General features: G+C 42.5%; 1 protein-coding gene across 1 annotated transcript in view; it reads left to right on the forward strand.

Annotated features, from left to right (window-relative positions):
• The window catches only part of KCNMB4 (potassium calcium-activated channel subfamily M regulatory beta subunit 4), a 72,252-nt gene that overhangs the window by 27,368 nt on the left and 25,587 nt on the right, over positions 1 to 19,297 (forward strand). Inside the window, exon 2 of the mRNA XM_021091986.1 lies at positions 1,293 to 1,420. Within this exon, the coding sequence (XP_020947645.1) occupies positions 1,293 to 1,420 (128 nt within the window). The remainder of the gene's footprint in view (positions 1 to 1,292; positions 1,421 to 19,297) is intronic.

Genomic DNA, 19,297 nt, shown 5'->3' on the forward strand with positions numbered 1-19,297 from the left:
TGTGCCAGGCGGACAGGTGTGATAGCACATGGCAGACTTGGGAACAAGTGCTTCTTCTGTGCAACTGCATGCCAGCTTCAAATGAGGATGGGGACAGGCAGAGGCGAGATCATGGAGAACTTTGTACATAGTACTCAAAAGTTTGTATTTTACCAGAAGATGGTGAGAAGGTATTGACAAAATATATGCTCTAAAATAATGCGGCTCAAATGATGCTGTAAAGATAATGGATTTTTTCTTGTTTGCTAATACTGAAACACCTTGGTTAAACATCTGAGAGCAGAATGAGATGAAGCACCAGACTCTAGTTCCAGTTGTAGAGCTGAAAGAAATATCAGCTCTTAGGAGGTCCCATCATGGCTCAGTGGTTAACGAATCCGACTAAGAACCATGAGGTTGTGGGTTCAATCCCTAGCCTTGCTCGGTGGGTTAAGGATCCGGCGTTGCCATGAGCTGTGGTGTAGGCCGCAGACACGGCTTGGATCCCTTGTTGCTGTGGCTTTGGCTTAGGCCGGTGGCTACAGCTCTGATTAGACCCCTAGCCTGGGAACCTCCATATTCCCGGGAGCGGTGCCAGAAAAGGCAAAAAGACAAAAAAAAAGGCAAAAAGACAAAAAGACAAAAAAAAAAAAAAAAAAAAAGGCAAAAAGACAGTTAACAAACCCGGCTAGGATCCATGAGGATGCAGGTTCAATCCCTGGGCTTGCCCATTGGGTTAAGGATCCGGCGTTGCTGTGGCTGTGGTGTAGGCTGGCAGCTGTAGCTCTGATTGGACCCCTAGCCTGGGAACCTCCAAATGCCACAGGTGAGGCCCTAAAAAGCAAGCAAGAAAACTGGAGTTTCAGTGGTTGAGAGCAATATCTGAGCAGAGCTACATGCTTTATTTGTTAATTAATAGTAGGAGAGGAAAATATCAAGGTCCATTAGAAATTGAGGATGAAAACGACCTTTTGTGTTGCTTCCCTTTGTTGATGGACAGGCCCTCAAAGACAGAGTATATTATGCTTTCGGTTTGCTTATAGGTTGTAACTAATTGTTTATAAAGTATCTTTAGACTATAATGACTGAAAGTTATTTGGGGCCTATTTTTTTGTTATTGGAATACTTTCTGTAATTGCGCCAAATTAGAAATCTGAAATAGCTTAGCAATTTCAATTTGGTTAAATTAGAAATTAAGTAGGTCAGAATTAGATTTCCTATCAGCATAATGCCATCTCTCTATTAAAAAAAAAGGACTGTATTTCAATGTTCTGTAGAATAATAGGTTTACTTTCTGTGTTCTATTTTGTTAGTGCTCCTATATCCCTCCCTGTAAGAGAGAAAATCAGAAGAACTTGGAAAGTGTCATGAATTGGCAACAGTACTGGAAAGATGAGATTGGTTCCCAGCCATTTACTTGCTATTTTAATCAATTTCAAAGGTAAGCCAATGTTTACATGTGCATATTAAAGCTGTTTGTAGCCTCCGTAGGTGTTGTATTAGTAAATCATAAATTGTGCACGCTTGACAAAGTATCTGAGATGGAGATGGTCTCGCTCTTTCTGGCATCAAGTTGGAGAAGCCCCTCCTTGCTCTACAAGATGGGAGGCATGTCGAGAATCTGTGGCCAAAAAAAAGAACTTGTGCCATAGAGTTTACCCTCTGGCTCCACTAAGAAAGTGCCTTTAGGTAGGAACATTGTACACTGGAAATGTTCCCTGAGAATTGGCGATTAATGCAATGGACAATATGCAGATTGATCAGCATTTTGGAAGACATCAAATCTTACCGTTTTTTCCCCTTTGTGTCCTGATGAAGTGTCCATGAAAGGAGTTCACACCATGAAAACTGTAATTGACTTAAAACTCAAGTCATGCCACATAGCAGTGGCTCCTTGCACCAGGATATTTCAGTGCCACCCAGATTGTTCACAGTAATTTGTTCATCAAGCATTTATCCAGTATTCTCAACTGCTTGCTGTTCCGCAGTTCTGTCTGACTTTCTCTTCCTCCCATAGCCTCTCTCTTAGTGAATGGTACTGTCGTCCACTCATTTACCTAGTCCAGAAACTTGGACTAATTCTTAGCTCACTTTTCTCCTTGACACTTCATAATCTATATGCACCATCCCATTAATTTCATGCCTGCATTAACTCCTCTCTGCCTTCCCTTGCCCCTGTTTTTGTTCAGATTCACACTGTTGCTCAGCCCTATTAGCATAACAGTCCTTTAACCAGTTCTTCTACCCTTGCCCTGCACCCCAATCCCTGTCCAAAGTATTCTGCACATCACTGCCAAAGCGATCTTTCTAAAACATGAGTCCGATCAGGTTACTCCTCATAGTCTTCAGAGTAAAGTCCAAACATCTTGGCATGGCCTGTGTATCCAGTATCTGTTGTTGTGTAACAAACCACCCTAAACCTAGTCACCTTCTGCAACAGTGATTTCTTATTTTTAATGATTCTGTGGGTTGGCTAGGAGATTCATCTGCTGGTCCTTCCTGGGCTCAGGTGCAGTCAGATGATGGGGGGACTTGCCACGTGGTCCACGGTGGCCTCCTCCCTCATGCCCAGCACATGGTGCCAGCTCAGCTGAAGCGCACTCCTTCCTCTTCCACCTGGCCTCTCATCCCCCAGCAGGCAGGACTGCCTTCCTCACAATACGGCAGCCTCAGGAGAGCACGTAAAGAGAGCCAGACCTTGTCTCTGGAGCTCACGTAACATCCCTTTGGACATGTTCTACCAGTCAGAGCAAATCATGAGGCTGATCAGATTCACAGGAGGTTGAAATAGACTCGGCTTCCTGCCAGAAGAAGCCACAAAGGTTTTGTGGCCACATTTCATCCAGTTCACAGCATGCAAGCCTCCTCAAGCTCCCACCCCAGATGCCCTCCTCTCCAGCTTTATCTCCATGCTTATAGTCTGTTCAATAGCCACTCTTATCCATATGAAGTTCCAAGAATATCTTATATGTTTATTGCCATGTGTTTTAATTTGCTTCTCCTGCTTCTTGACTGCCTTGTTCTGCCTTCGCCTCTGATATTACCATCTCTGGATGGCTTCCCTTGATCTTCAAGTTTGATTTATTTGTATACCACTTAGGATGCCATCTGCTGCAGGACAACAGAAAACTGACTCAAAGTAGCATAATAATTCAGAAATTGATTATTTCATGCATTCAAGAATGCACAGGTGGACCAGTAGTAGGGTAGTTTGATACAGTGCCTTAACATCATTAAGAATGCTGCTCCTTTCTACATCTCAGTTTTACCTCTGGGTGGCTCCCCTCATGGATACAATATGGTGGCTGTGGTTCCAGATGTCATAGCCAGGCACAGCAATATCCAAAGCCAGAAAGCAACCTATCCCTCCTGGTATGGAGTTCCCATCGTGGCTCAGTGGTTAACGAATCCGACCAGGAACCATGAGGTTTCGGGTTCGATCCCTGGCCTTGCTCAGTGGGTTAAGGATCTGGCATTGTTGTGAGCTGTGGTGTAGGTTGCAGACGCAGCTCAGATCTGCATTGCCGTGGCTCTGGCATAGGCCAGTGGCTACAGCTCTGATTGGACCCCTAGCCTGGGAACCTCCATATGCCATGGGAGCAGCTCAAGATAAGGCAAAAAGACAAAAAAAAAAAAAAAAAAAAAAGACAGCGACCTATCCCTCCTGGTATATTTTTCTTGAGGTTAGGAAACCTTTTCCCAGCTTCCCATAGCCAGCCTCTCAGGTATCCTTGTTTAGAAAAAGTTTCCTTGTTTGCATCTAAATCTCACAAGAAAGAGCAATCAGAAGCTGTCTCTGAGATCAGAATAAGGCAGTGTCCCCGAAGTCATGCGGAGGGAGGTTGTATAGAAGGGGAACAGAATTTGTGTAACAACCAAAAGGGCCATCAGCTACAAGGTGTATCTCCCATGATCTACACAGAGCTCTCTCCCAGAGGTTTGCAACCCTCACCGTCATAACTGTACCAGAAGAGCTTTTAAAAAAACACATCACAGGAGTTTCCGTTGTGACTCAGTGGAAACGAACCCGCCTAGTATCCACGAGAATGCGGGTTTGATCCCTGGCCTTGCTCAGTGGGTTAAGGATCTGGCGTTGCTGTGACCTGCAGCATAGGTTGCAGATGCGGCTTGGATCTGGCATTTTTGTGGCTGTGGTGTAGGCTGGCAGCTGCAGCTCTAATTCAACCCCTAGCTTGGGAACTTTCATATGCCACACCTGCAGCCCTAAAAAATACACACATATATAATATAAATTATACACACACACACACATATATAATATAAATTAAAAATATATATATATATAAATTCAGTTAGAATCATTGGTGGATCAACCTAGGCATTAGCATTAAAAAATGGATTTAACAAATTGATTCCAGGGATTCTAATATGCAACCAAGATCAAGAACCACTGTGCTGTGCTCTAACCTGTCACCATATACTGGACTTATTTGTATGCCCATCTTCCCAACCAAACTGTCTACTGGTTCATGGCGTGGGCTGACTCTGCTTTGGCTCTATATCCCTAGCACTGAGCACGAAGCCTGGTTCTCAGTTTAAAAATATGTGGTGAATGACTGAATCAATGAATGCATTGTGCCAGAATAATAAGGGTTCTGTGCTTCCAAGGAATTACTTTATTGGGAGAAAGAGAGGCTTATGCAGATGACTTCATCAGCTAGAAATGAAAGGGAGGAAAGCCTTAAAGATGGGGTGGCTGCAATAAAGAAACCAAGCTTGACAATGTCAGTTACATTAGGTATATCAGTTATATAATAAGGAGTGGTGAGTTTCTAAGCTGGAAAAGTTGGTTGGAGTTAGATCTCTAAAGGGTCATGAATACCATACTAAGGAGGTGGTATGGGCAGAGAAAATTTGTGAAAAGTTTTTTCTTTCTTTCTTTTTTTAACTAAAGCCTGACACAAGCAGATCTCAGATTTAGAAAGTAACTGGTGTGAGAGTTGACTGTATATTGGAGAAGAAAGATGAGTGAAAGGCAAGGAGCTCCAGCTCAGAGATGGGGGGAGTACGGAGAGTACTGAGTGGGTGAAACATGTAACATTTTTGAGTGTTTACCATGTGCCAACCATTGTGAATAACATTTTGTTTAGATCACCAGATTTGTTATAATCTAAATACCAGCCCCACTTGACAGGTTGAGAAATCAGTCTTAAAGATGCCATTTGAAGCCTTCAGGTGATAAAACTGGAATCCAGTTAATTTCCTTCTATTAACCATTCTGCTTGTCCCATTAAAGCATTTTGAGGGTTTCAAGGAGAGCAGTGGTCCTGGCAGTGGCTCACGAAGGGGCCCATCAGAAAGACATTTCGAGGTACAGTCAACAGAACTTAATGGCCATGAGAGTGATGAGGAAAAGGGAGGTGCCAAGTTTGACTGAGTGGAGGATAGGGTAGACTAGCTCTAACTGTACTGAATTTGAGGGCCCCCTAAGATTGTCCAGAAGATACTTGAAAGAGTGAGAAGCACAGACTTTTGGTTCAGGAGCAGGAGGTCAGGGTCAGTGTTTTACCAATGTGGAAATTACAAGCTGTAGGTGAAGCAAAGAGGAAGAATGCATACGGGAGCAGGTGGAGAGAGGAGAGAAATGTTGACAGAATCTTGGGATCCTTTAGGTTTACGTCACAGGAAGAGGTTATGGGGAAAGGGTGGCCAGATGTTGAGAAGTCAAAAGAGAATAGTGTCTTGTGGGGGGGGGGATGTTTTAAGCAGAAAGGAGGTCATCAAGACAGACTACTGAGAAGTCATCAGTCTGGGGAATTAGGTGTGTGTAAGTGATCTTGTGACATTGGGTACCGTCTTAGAGCTCAGGGTCAAAAGTCATTTTCTATTAAGCTGAGTGAAACTGTGCAGGCTTCACTAAGTACAGACTACTTTTTCAAAAAGTTTGCCATAACTGGAAAAAAAAGTTTGGTGAAGTAACGAGTAATTGAGAGGGAAGCAGGAATGGATTCAGAGCAATGAGATGGGTTTCCAGCGAAAACTGCAGAGGAAGAAGGAAACATCGATGACAGTAAATTAGGCAAAAAGGGAACACGCCTTCAAGAAAACGAGATAGAATGGAATAAAAGGTTAACTGGAAGGAGTTTTCCTGTGGCTCAGCAGCTGGCATTGTCACTGCTGTGGTTCTAGTCGCAGCTGTGGCACAGGTTCGATCCCTAGCCTGGGAATTTCCAAAGCTAAAAATTAAAAAAAAAAGTTATGTGGGAGCTCAGCAACAGGGACTCGCAGCAGCAGTCAAGACAGTTTGATGCTGAACCTGCTTCTGTCTGAACCAGGTGATATTTCCACCTCCAGCCCTGGACCAGGGGCTGGTTTCTGAATGTGGTTGACCTTGAGCTTGCAGGTAGAAGCAGATGGTAGCCCCATCCCACAGGCTGTCCTGCCCAGGTAGTGGTCATCTTAATAACTTCCCCTCAGCCCCCCTCGGGCACTGAGTTTTCTAAAGGCTGCTTCTTCCAACTAAGGTTGCCTCCTCTTAGGGCATGGACTCAATATCCTCAGTACCCAATCAGGAAGGACGATTTCCTGGAATAGTGAGAACCATCTGAGAATAGCTAACACTGCATCATGTGTCAATGGTGTTCCCTTTAGTAGTGGTACATTCAGGCCCATCACTCCTCCTTCAGAATACCCATTCCCTATCCATCACTTTGCTGTCCCATTTTCAAACTCTTGGGGTGTAGATAAAAGTGGGGGTGGTCTGTCACATCTCAGAAGCACTCAAGACATGATTTCAAGTGACTTCAGGAAAACAGAAGTTTGGAGTTTGGCTCTTTTACCATGACATTTGCAAGAGGAAACAAGAGTGCTGGTTGGAGGTGTGAAAAATGGCAGCTCCTTGGTGCCATCTACTCTTAGTATACTTTTTACTACTGCTAAATATGAAATAAAAATAGGCTTACTGTAGAGACTCCCAGATGCTCTTGATAAGATGAACTTTATATTTAAAGTAACCTTTAGATTTCACTCAAATGCAGGAAATTAGGGAGACTAGGTACCAAGAAGTTTCCATTTTCAGGAAAAGGGTGTTATCTTAAAAATCGAAGACAAAGATGATTGGAGTCTTAGCTTTTCCATTGGTGAAGCCTTATTTGGGTGAGTTATTCTCAGGAATAGAATCCGCAGTGGTGGAGCAGACACCAGCAGCCATGCCTGCCATGGAAGGAAAGTCCGCATGCACTCCCCGCCTCCTTCTACACCCCAGAAGGACCCCATGGAGGCGTTGCTGTGATGACTTCCCTCCAAGGGCTCTGTGGAACCTGTCCCTGACTGGCTTCATTCATGATCTTCCTGTACAACCTTTTGGCGCTTTTCTTCCCTCAACCTCAAGGCTCACAAGCTCCATGCAATGTGTAGATTTCTGTTTTATGCTTGTTGGTGTAGTGAGGTCACTCTTACCCTCCCTACACCATGTTTGTCTCTTAGTCTTTCCTTGGCTTATCCTTTCTTAGCAATACCCAAATAACCCTCCTTACCTCATTTATTTTGAAATCCTCATTCCATTACTAGAAAGCATCTCTGTAGCCTCGCTCTTTCCATACAAGTGTCTTCCTCTTTGCCTTAGCAGGCTTCCCCTTGAAGAGGGCGTGTCTCTGGAAAATGGTTACTCATTCCTTAATTCCTGTTCTTTCTAAGGGCCAAGAAGAATGATCAGTCTTTATTTTTGAACTTTTCCTCTTCGGACATAGTATTTTTCTATACAGGTTTATTTTTAATACTTTATCATATTGAGTGGATAATAGCTCACAGAATGCATAGAGCAGACTCTCTCTCTCTCTCTCTCTCTCTCTCTCTCTCTCTCTCTCTCTCACACACACACACACACACAAACACACACAGTTGTCAAATGAACAAATCCAGCCAGACCACCTGTGAGGTCTTGAGTGCGTTCCTTTGGTTGAGGCCCTCCCTGTTTCTCATCTGGATTGTTGAAGTGACTCTCAACTGGTCTTTTAGTCTTAGCCTTTCTCTCTTCCATCACCTACATTGCACTAGGTTTATTATACTCTGTTTAGGTCTGTATTTGATTTTGTCACAATCCCTGATTAAATTTTTCTGCCTTCCTATTGTCCAAAGACCATGCCCTTCCAATTCCAGTTGCAGCTTTCGCTGTTCATGTATCTGTCATGAGGAAACAAAACCAAAACAGATGGACATGGAGAGCAGACTTGTGGTCGCCAAGGGAGAGGGGGAGGGAGTGGGGTGGACTAAGAGTTTGGGGTTAGTAGATGCAAACTGTTGCGTTTGGAGTGGGTAAGCAATGAGATCCTGCTGTATAGCACAGGGAACTATATCTAGTCACTTATGATGGAACACGGAGGATAATGTGAGAAAAGGAATATATATCTATATATGTGTGACTGCCATTTTGCTTTATAGCTGAAATTGACAGAACATTGTAAATCAACTATAATAAAAAGATTTTTTTAAATGAGACATAAAAACAGCTGGGAAAAAAACCAGATGTGATAGGGGCTTCACGTAGCTTGTAGTCTATTGTTACACCATTAGATAGATAATTACAAAGTGGGGTAAATGCTCTGAAGGAAAATCCAGGGGTGCTGCTATGAGATATTATAACAAGGTGGGGAATTTTGGAGGCCTGTGTAACATAATTAGGTGGAGACTAGAGAATTTTCAAGACTTAGCTGGATAAAAAGTGAGGGAAACAGTATTTCAAAATGAGACCCTTCCATGTGCAAAGGTTTTGAGGCAAGTAAGAGGTTGGTGAGGGAGTTCCCATTGTGGCACAGCGGAAACGAATCCGACTAGTATCCATGAGGATGCAGGTTCAATCCCTGGCCTCGCTCAGTGGGTTAAGGATCCAGTTACCGTGAGCTGTCTTGAGATGTGGCTCGGATCCTGAGTCGCTGAGGCTGTGGTGTAGGCCAGCAGCTGTAGCTCGGATTTGACCCCGAGCCTGGGAACATTCACGTGCTGTGGGTGCAGCCCCTCCCCGCCCCCCCCCAAAAAAAAAGAAAAGGAAAAAAAGAAAGAGGTTAGTGAGTCTTAGGAACTGGATGGCCGTGACAGGGGAGCCGTGAGGCAGAAGGAAAGTGGTGAGTGTTGACATTGGAGAGAGTAGGGAGGGCTTACGTTTCTCTTCAATGCAGTCAGCAGCCAGCGATGGGGAGTGTGGACACGACCTGATTTAAATGTCTTCACTCTTCAGTCCAGCTGCTCCAGTAACCTCAGATTCCTCTCTGTTTCTCACCCACATCCATACCTTTGCCCCTGTCTCTCTCCTCTTCCCCCACTCGGGGACACCTTGCCCTTTTCCCGCTTCTAGGAATTAGCACATCCCAGTGGTTCTAGAAAGAACCCTGGAAGCCCTCACCACTTTGTAGTGGTCTTGGGTATATTACTCTGACCTACCTGTGCCTCAGCTCCCTTTGTAGAGGAGAGAAGCAAAAAGGTTATTGTAAGGTGATCAATGAGACAGCCCGTGCCTAACACATAGTAATTACTACAAAGTATTTGCTATTATTATTTTTATTACTATTAATAAGATTGGCCTCTCAGGCCACTGTGTAACCTTCTCTCACTTTTTCAGGTATAATCAATTACTTCCTCTTCTGAGCTCCTGCACGGCTGTGGTTTCTTTTATTACGCTGTTAGAGAGTTAGTTGATTATGTACCTTTCTCCTTTTGTAGATTATGAATTTCTTAAGGCAGCAAGCATGTGACATCAGGCATCTGGGTTTACATTATTAACTATGTGACCTAAGGTAAATCCTCTCTAAAACGTTATCCTCTATAAAATGAGGATAATGTTATCTATCATAAGGGTTTGTGAATTTTGGTTTTTTTTTTTTTTTTTGTAAGGATCATGTCTGCACCATAGTACATACTTAGTGAATGTATGTGCTTTTCTTTCCCTGCCCTGTCAATTTCAAACACCTGGGATAGAAACAGCTAATCAGTGAACAGTCTGGTTATTCACCAATTGGAGGCTGAGTGAGGTGTTGAATGAATAAATAAGAGAGATTTGATTAGAGTGAAACAGTGGAACACACACAAATAGCAAAGAAGGGATTCTATTGTTAAATAAAATAAATATGTTGCACTTCTGATACTGAACAAACATATTCCAGTTTTGAAGTTCATTCAAAGTATGTTTGTCCTGTGGTACATATTTTCAAATTAAATTTACCCTTAGCAGGACTTTCCTTGTGGCTCACGACATAACTACATGGCGTTGCTTGTATAGTGCTTGTGGCTCGACCCCAGCTCAGGAGCTTCCATATGCTGCAGGTGTGGCCGAAAAAAAGAAAGAGAAGAAAAGGAAAGAAAAGAAAAAACTTACCCTTAGCATTTTAGAAAAAGATGAACATAATGGCCTGAGCTAAAATTGAGCATAGTGCTCTTTAGAACACAGTTTGAAAGCTATTAAAATGGATTAAAAGCAATTGATTAGAAAAGGAATGTTCACTTACTTAGGGCTTTGCTATAACATTTGATAGATTGACGGATTAAAGGATCTCTAAGATTCCTTGTGGCTGTCACATTTTGTGATTTTGTGATTCTCTGACCATTCCAAAAGCTGAAGATGCCCCATCAGATCCTAATGGTGAAAAAGAAAGGCAGTTAGCAAAGAACTAAATGGTTAATAGTCTGGAGCCATTTAGTGGAGGAGCAGGCACAGTCCTCCTACCTCAAGAGTAATTGAGTTTCATGATGATGACACGGAGTCATCAAAAAAGTTAAATTTGGTTCAATATACCCTCCTTAAAAGGCAAAGAAATGTGTAATGCATTCTTAGAAAGATTTTACCAACTACATTTTAATATTTGTGTTCATTTTTTATTCAGCTTAAAAGGTTAAACTACAATTATTTGGAAAATTCACTTGTTTGAATACTTACCTTCTCCCATGAAATAAGCACTGTTGTTTTAGGGGCTGCAAAACCTTCCTGCCACAGAATCGCTATCAGCTTCTAGCATGGTGTTGCCCTTTTTAGTGCCCCAGATTTCATCCGTAAAATTACAGCCATTTCAGTCATTTACTCTTTCATTTACTCAACAAGCAGTTGTTAATCATGTGCCTTATGCCAGGCAACAGTGAACAGAGGTAATAAGACTTTGTTTCTGTCTTCAGAGAACTCACTGACTACTCTGAAAGACCAACATGTAAATAAGCAATTTGGAATGTAATTTAGAAAGTGCCGTAATTATACACATGCGCGCGCACGCACGCGCACACACACACACACAGTATAGTGTTTGGACCTACTTGAATGAAGATAAGGATAGAGAGAGAAAAGCCTTCACAGAGGAAAGTCTGAGGTGAGTTTTTAAAAACTGAGTAGGCAAAAAAGAAAAAACCAAAAAAACCAAAAAACCTGAGTAGGAATTTTCCAGAAACACAAAGGCTAGGGAAAGGAATTTCGGGGAAAATAAAGCATGTTCAGAGGCATTAAGATTTGAAATGTTATGGGGTACTGGAAGAAACATGAGAGCTACACATACCTGGAGAATGCATTAGGAGAAAAGTGATAGATGCACCAGAAGAGGTTGAATCTAAGGTTTTGAACTTTGTTCTGTGGTCAGTGGAGGCGCCATAGTCCCATTGTGTTTTAGGCAGACCAATCTTGTGACGGCATGGAAGATAGACTAGCTATGACCCAAACATGGAGGAAAGGTAAACAATTTGGAAATTATTATGTTGGTCCAAATAAGGGGTGAGAAGAGCTTAGGCAAGGGCAGAATTAATGGAGAAGGAAAGGAGGGAATGGACATGAGATTGTTTAGAAGTGGAATCCACAGGCTTAGAGAGACACCTGATGCATGATAGGGGATCAGGTTAAGAAGAAGACAGATGGTACGACTCTGGCTTTCTATCCTGGGCCCTGGAGGCAACATCTTCTGGGGGGTTCAAGGAAAGCTTTTGCATTCCTGATGTAAGTACCACGCCCTCCTCTATCTACTGTGTTTGCCCTGAGAAGTGGATAGATGTGGCTTGAGGTTACAAGTGCAAAAGCCATATTGCAATTTTGAGGTGATGTGCAGAACATGGGCATATGAAGAGTAGAGCAAAGAGATAGAAAAGGCCAGCTTTCCAGCACCATCATTGAGTAGCTATCCCTGCCCCAGACCGCCTACCTCTGGATTTCTTATTTTGTGAGACAAATAACACTTACATGCTTATATATGTGTCTCTGAATATATTTATAACCAACCAATACATTGAAAAACAATTGGTCACTTGTAATTGATTTTTGCTATGTCTTTGCATTTGTTTTGGACTTAGGAAGTCATAAAACCAGATTTCTTTTAGTACTTTTATAGGTTGAATTTAATTGTTCTGTTGGCTTCTAAGCTTTCCTTTAATTTTTTTTTTTATAAGACAAATTACTGAAGAAAACAAAGCTCATCTTTATTGGCAGACATCTTAGGATACAAATGGGGGGAAAGGTACACAGAAATATGGGAAGTGCTGTTTTGAATAAATTCTGTAAGGAAATTTTATTGACCTCTGACTGAATAATTGAATATTAGACTTATTTGATAAAAATCTAATTTTTAAGAGAGATTTTACTTTTGTTTTCTATTTACTCTGAGAAATATTTCTTATAATCTACCATTAAATAAGAGACTGGTTCTGTAGTTATTTCCTAAAGGAATATATGGACTTTCTCTTTAAACATTAAGTCCAATGATACATCTTGAGTCTTAAAAAAAACAAAACAGTGAATCTGGAATCTTACCCAAATTGAGTCTTTTCTGTATACATTTGTGTCTGGTTCCATATTAAGAGAGATTACATCAGAATTGAAAGCCCTCTTTGGTCTCAAAATCTGTACTTTTTTAAGAAAAGCAGTGATTGCTGTGGCTTCTCCAGTATGCTCTAGAATATGGATAGCATTCTTTTCAGTCTTCTTTCAGAGTCTGACATCCAAGGGGCTGTACATTACTTAGGATATAAATTCGGGGGTCTGTTTTCAAAGTGTTTTTATACTTGCAAATTCATCTTCTAACAGCTTTTGTCACCATGGCAGTAGAGTTAAGAATTTGATGTTATTAAATCACTTTTCATTTAAGATAGTTTATGCAGCCATCAAACAAAGTCCCGAGGGCATTTGGGAGGAAAACTACAGGAACCACAGGACAAGTAGGTCACAGAGTGCAGCACCGTCAGATGGTGGAATGCAGGGCAGGGCTGTGCGTCAGGAGACTTGAGTTCTATCCATAGCTCTTTTCGTGACTCAGTGTATGACCTTGGGCTACTTACTGAAGGGTTCTTGCCTCAGTGGCATCTTGGCTAAAATGGGGCCAGAATCAGCCTTTAACACATGTAGAGTGTATCACATCTGGGAGACACCTTCTAGTCATTTATTCTAGCCCAAGGTAAACCCCTGTCACAGTTTTGAAAATACTCTCCATTCTCGACTTTAGCAACTCTGGTGACAGTGGACATCGCCTCCCTTGAAGCATCCCATTCCACTTCATTCCCAGTTAATCGTCCATGGTTCATTTGAGGATAGACCTAGAATGGGCACATTCATAAAGATGGAAGTAGATGAGAATCTATCAGGCACCAGAGGAAGAGGGAGAAGGAGAGTCATTGGCTTATGGTTACAAAGTTTCTATTTGAGATGATGGAAGAGATTTGGCAATAGATAATGATGGTTCCACATCATTGTCAGTTTAATTCATGCCATTAAATTGTGTCCTTAAAATGCCAAATTTTATCGTATATGTATGTGTGTATATATCTATTTTTTTTTCTAACCACATTAAAAGTAAAACTTTATCTTGGTTAGCACTATGGTCTCAGTAGGAAGGTAAACCACCTTATCTAAATTTTATGGGAGAAGAAACAGCCCTTAAGGTCACATGGCCAGGGAGGAGCAGGGTAAGGATTTGCACCTGAGTCCTTGACCCTTAGGCCATAGGTGTCCTGTAGTCCATGTGGCCATTGCTGTTGGGCATAGAGTTGTTTTCACTGCTTGTGAAGTTCTTCTTACTGTGTTTAGAGCTTGCTTGTGCAGGGGAGGATATTTTGCCGCCATTGTTCATTCGAGAAACTAAAACTCAGTTAATGAAGCCTGACATGGCATTTATTTATTTATTTATCTTATCTATCTATCTATCTATCTATCGGGCAGCCACAAAACCCTATTGACTCTCACAGAACTTCTAATTCATCAAAATTACTTGCCCCACACTGTTTTATACATGCTACTCTTTAAAGTAGGTCTCTCCCCCCCACCCCCATTTCTAACATTTCACTCTGAGAATGATGTTCTGGATTTAAATGTAAGAATTTAAAACTTATCCCTGTATAAATACATGCTGCTACTTTTTTACCGATTGTTCCATTCTCTTATGGTTATTTTGAATCTTGATTCTGGAATGCGTCATATATATAATTTCCTCCATTGTAAAATGTTTACCTGATTGTAAATCCAAATGACTTCAATTTCCTTATCCAAGCTATTGATAAAAATGCTGGAAAGGACTGAGTCATAGACAGAGACTTGACTAGTTCCCTGGTAATCTTCCTCTGGCCTTACCCAATAATAGCCAACGCCTCCATATAGTGCTTGCTCTGTTCCAGAATCTCGTCAAGTGCTTTACACATTGAATCTCACTAAATCTGCCACAACATCCCTGCAAACCATTACTGTCATGATTCTCGTTTTATACATGAGGGAATGAAGCACAGAGAAGTTAAGCGTCTTGCACAGATCACACAGCTGGCAAGTAGCAGAAGCAGGATTCAAACCTGTACCCTCTGCCTCCATAGCCCAGGTTCCTAAGCACTTTGCTGTAGTGCTGCTTACATCAGCCAGGATTCCAGCCCATGCTGGAATAGGATAGCATCAGAGACTCTATGACATCTGATCAATGAGATTGCAACTATAACATTCTTCAAGCATACCATTGGTGGCAAAATAATCTGCAATGCCAGATGAAAGGACTTGTGCCTTGTGTGTGCTCTGGCTTCTCCCAAGAAACTTGGATTCTATACTCTCCTTCTCTCTTGTCTGATCGAAAGAGATTTACTTTTTATTTCCCCAGGCACACGGAAGTACTCCCTCTCTGCACTTTATACAAACACATTTTGAAGTGTATTTCAACAATAGGGGTTCCCATCATGGCGCAGCAGAAATGAAGTGTATTTCAACAATAAACTGCACCTAGGGCATATGTCTGGCATTGTGCCAGGTGATGGGAACAGGACAGGAGCAGATGGTGTTCTGTACCCAAGCCAGCCCTGGGGACACTTGCACCCCACCCTGGTGCCGCCACCCTGTAGGTATTTGGCAGATGTTGTTGAATGGCTAAATGGAAGAGAAATGTCTTTAAAAAATGCTCAGATGTGCACCTGCAAACTGTTTTTGTGCTTTAGATTAGGAGAGCACTAGTTCTGACCATCATGGCTGATTCCTTAGTGAAACTGTAGGAGCCCCAGCCTATCACTGTGCTTTCAGTCAGCCTCAGCTAAATAGTGCTGTGATAACAACTGGAAGCTCTCAGTAGCTCACAGCAATGAGAGTTTATTTCCTGCCTACAGTATCTGTCTGTCTTGGGTCAGATGTATGCAGCCTTGCCCCATGCTGTGATCACTGCAGAACCCCGGGTGAAGTGCCCCTGTGGGGGACACTCTTATTAGTCTCACAGCAGATGAAAAGAAGACATTTCCTTAGGAATAGCCATGCCAAAAGTTGTTAGTGATTTTCAACCTCTTCATAGTGTTTAGTCCAACAACCTGATGGCTCTTTACATGTATTTTCTTGCATTTTGAGTATCACATGCCACCAGGGTTAAGGTACTGGCACATTCAATAGAAACTTTATGATCAACTTTTTAATTACTCAAGTTTTAAACATTCTATTATTATACCATAAGTCATCAATTTCATTGTTATGCACATTTCTGTATGAAATTTTTGTTCGCCAAACATACATGTATAAGCAATTTATCAGTTCAGAAGAGCTTCACAATTTTTTTTTTTTCTTTTTAGGGCCACACTTGCAGCATATGGCAGTTCCCAGGCTACGGGGTCAAATCGGAGCTGCAGGTGCCAGCCTACGCTACAGCCACAGTGACACAGGATCCAAGCCATGTCTGTCCTACACCCCAGCTCGTGAAAACTCTGGATCCTTAACCCACTGAGCAAGCCCAGGGATCGAACTCGTGTCCTCACGGATACTAGTCGGGTTCGTTAACCGCTGAGCCACAACAGGAACTCTGAGCTTCACCATTAATTGAGCTAATTTTCCTGGGCTGAAGTATTTCAATACCTGTTCTGTGTACTTTTACCAAGAGAAAAAACTGCATTATAGACTTGAACAAAACAGACCACAGAGCTATTATCCATGTACTCTTTACTGTATAATTTTGGGATTGATTTGAAGGATTCATTGCTAGCCTTGGTAGAAATGTTAGCCTGTTTCTATCTTCTTACATGCAGCAGCAAAGTGTGTGTACTCTGCTAATTATTTAATTTAAAAAAATAACTGCTTGATGTGTGCTACATTTTGATGAAATGGGTTCTTAACAATTGAGAAACTTCTAGAAGACAATGTAATAATGGGAAATAGTCCTGTTTCCTTTGAGCTTTCATAATAATCAAAATATGTGCAATTCACTTTTCCTCCAGCCAGGATGCATTTTTCAGATCTGCCAAGATAATGGAGCCATGATCATGGGAGAGGTATAGAAAGGAAAAGAAATTGTGGCGACTGCTGATTTTTCTTTACTGAAGATCTTGTTACAGGGAATTGGACTTCACTTAATCAGACGTTAGTGGTGACTTCCTGAGAGTGGCTTGTGGAATAAGTTACATGATTTTTTTCAGAGATTTAGAAAAAATAGAATGTCTGTTCACCTGCTTGGGACTTACCAGGTATTGGCCTTACTAGGTGCTGGCAGCATTTCCTAGCACGTTAGGTCTGAAACGGTACCATGGGTAGGCAGAGCAGTGTTGGGAGGCTTCTTGGGGAGGGTAAAACACCTTAGCAAGGGTGGGGCAGGTGAGTGGAAAGAACAGGAACCACTAGTGACAGTAGTGACATGTACACAGGTTACTTGGACAGGCTAGAGATAGATTTTAAATTAACCAAGCAAGAGTTCCCATCATGGCGCAGCAGAAACCAATCTGACTAGGAACCAGGAGGTTGCAGGTTCGATCCCTGTCCTCGATCAGTGGGTTAAGGATTCAGCGTTGCCGTGAGCTGTGGTGTAGGTCGCAGACGTGACTTGGATCTGGCATGGCTGTGGCTGTGGTGCAGGCCGGCAGCTATAGCTCCGATTAGGCCCCTAGCCTGGGAACCTCCATATGCCATTGGTGCGGCCCTAAAAAGCAACAACAACAAAAAAGCCAAGCAGGAAGGGAAGAAAAGAAACTTTGTGATGACAGCGTAGTAAACATGATCACCTTCTCTCGGAAATTATCTGAAAATAGCACAATTGGTAAAACCATAAACACACATGACTGTTTATGCAACTACATCTAGGTATTCATGATTCTCCCCCAAAATGTATGTGGGCTTTGAAAGAATTTCCATGAGGTCAAAGATCCTGCCCTCCTCCCACCTCTGCCAAGTCCCCTCCCCCCAGATTTGCTTCACTAAAACTCTGTATGCCTGGATTTTCCTTCCCTTCTTATTCCACGAACATTTACTGAACTCTCATTTCATGCTTAGCATGGTGCAATGTTCTGGGTGTGGGAACCACTGGAAAAAAGCCAGGCTTTGTAGAGTTGGGCAGACCTGTGGAGACCGCAGTTCTTTGTGGGGATGTTTGCGTTTGAACCAGGAGTGGACGAGTGAGCCCTCATCGCTTTGCCCCTACTTCAATTTTACTAGTTAAGGAACCCCTGCCATCTTGACTTTTATATCAGAAATCACAGGGAAGTTGTTTCCCCACCTCCCTTTAAATGCCGCATTGCAACTGTATGCAGTATGCCTAGCATTGTTCAGATGGTAAGGAGAGACATTGACATTTGGGGGGGATTCCTTATCCGCCCCATTTCCTTGAGAACCCAATTCTGAAGCTCTTGCCAGCTTTGCAGACACCCAATGGAATCCCTCCTCATATGCATATTTTGGGTGCATCCGTGTGTTTGTCATCTTCTCCCTGGAAACGGTTTCTCACACCCACGTTGCAAGTGTGTGATCCGTGATTATATCTCCTGCTACTTTTCAGGGTCCTCTTTGCCTAGAGCGAGGGCTGAGAGCATGATTCAGCCTAGGGAAGTGACACAAAATGCGGCTGTTAAAGTGATCTTTCCAAAGGATCCTTTTCTAAGTGGATGGTTACTGTGCTGGGTGCAACCCAGGTCTTGCTTCACCTGCAACAATGGAGTAGGTTCGAATCCTAGGATCTCAGAATCACGATATGAGACAACCTGGAAGAACTGGCTCAATCGTGAGCCTTTGAACGTCATCTTATTTAATTTCAAAGGGGAGCCTCTACCCTGTTTTTAAGGATTTTGAGAAACAAGCACTTAATAACTGTTCTCACTGAGCATTTTTTCAGCCTTTTCTGTAAAGAGAGCTTCTCTTTCTACTTCGGTTTTGGCTTCACAGAGTGACTAAGGAACTCCATTATTTTATCTTAATCAGTGAGGGGCATATTGGGATGTCCTGGCTGCCGAGTACTGTTGTTTTCAGTCCCTCCCAGAGCCTGGCTTGTTAGGAAGTCCCATTTGTATCACTGCTCAAACGTGCTACATCACAGCAAGCATCTTTTTTATGGCCACACCTGCGACATGCAGAACTTCCCAGGCCTGGGCTCAAACCTATGCCACAGCAGCCACCCGAGCCACCGCAGTGACAGTGCCAAATCCTTAACCCACTGAGTTACCAGGGAATTCCTACCACAAGCATCTTGTGATGCTTAAGAATTAGTCACTCTAAATAAAGGAAAAGCAGAAGGGCATTTTGAGCATTAACATCATAAATCAACATTTCTCATTTCTGAGGATGTTTCTCCAGGAGTAGGCTTTGCCGAGATGGAACATGGGTTCTGGAGTTCCTGTTGTGGCTCGGTGGTAACAAACCCGACTAGTATCCAAGAAGATGTGGGTTCGATCCCTGGCCTTGCTCAATGGGTTAAGGATCCAGCATTGCCATGAGCTGTGGTGTAGCTCACAGATGAGGCTCAGATCCCATGTGGCTGTGGCTGTGGTGTAGGCCAGCAGCTGCAGCTCCAATTCAACCCCTATCCTGGGAACCTCCGTATGCTGCATGTGTGGCCCTAAAAACAAAAAGCAAAAAACGAAAAAAAAAAAGAAGGAAGGAAAGGAAATAAAGAAAAGAAAGAAGGAAAAGAAAAGAAAAAGTGGG

Source organism: Sus scrofa, chromosome 5 (assembly GCF_000003025.6).
Source record: "Sus scrofa isolate TJ Tabasco breed Duroc chromosome 5, Sscrofa11.1, whole genome shotgun sequence".
NCBI classification, from domain to species: domain Eukaryota; kingdom Metazoa; phylum Chordata; class Mammalia; order Artiodactyla; family Suidae; genus Sus; species Sus scrofa.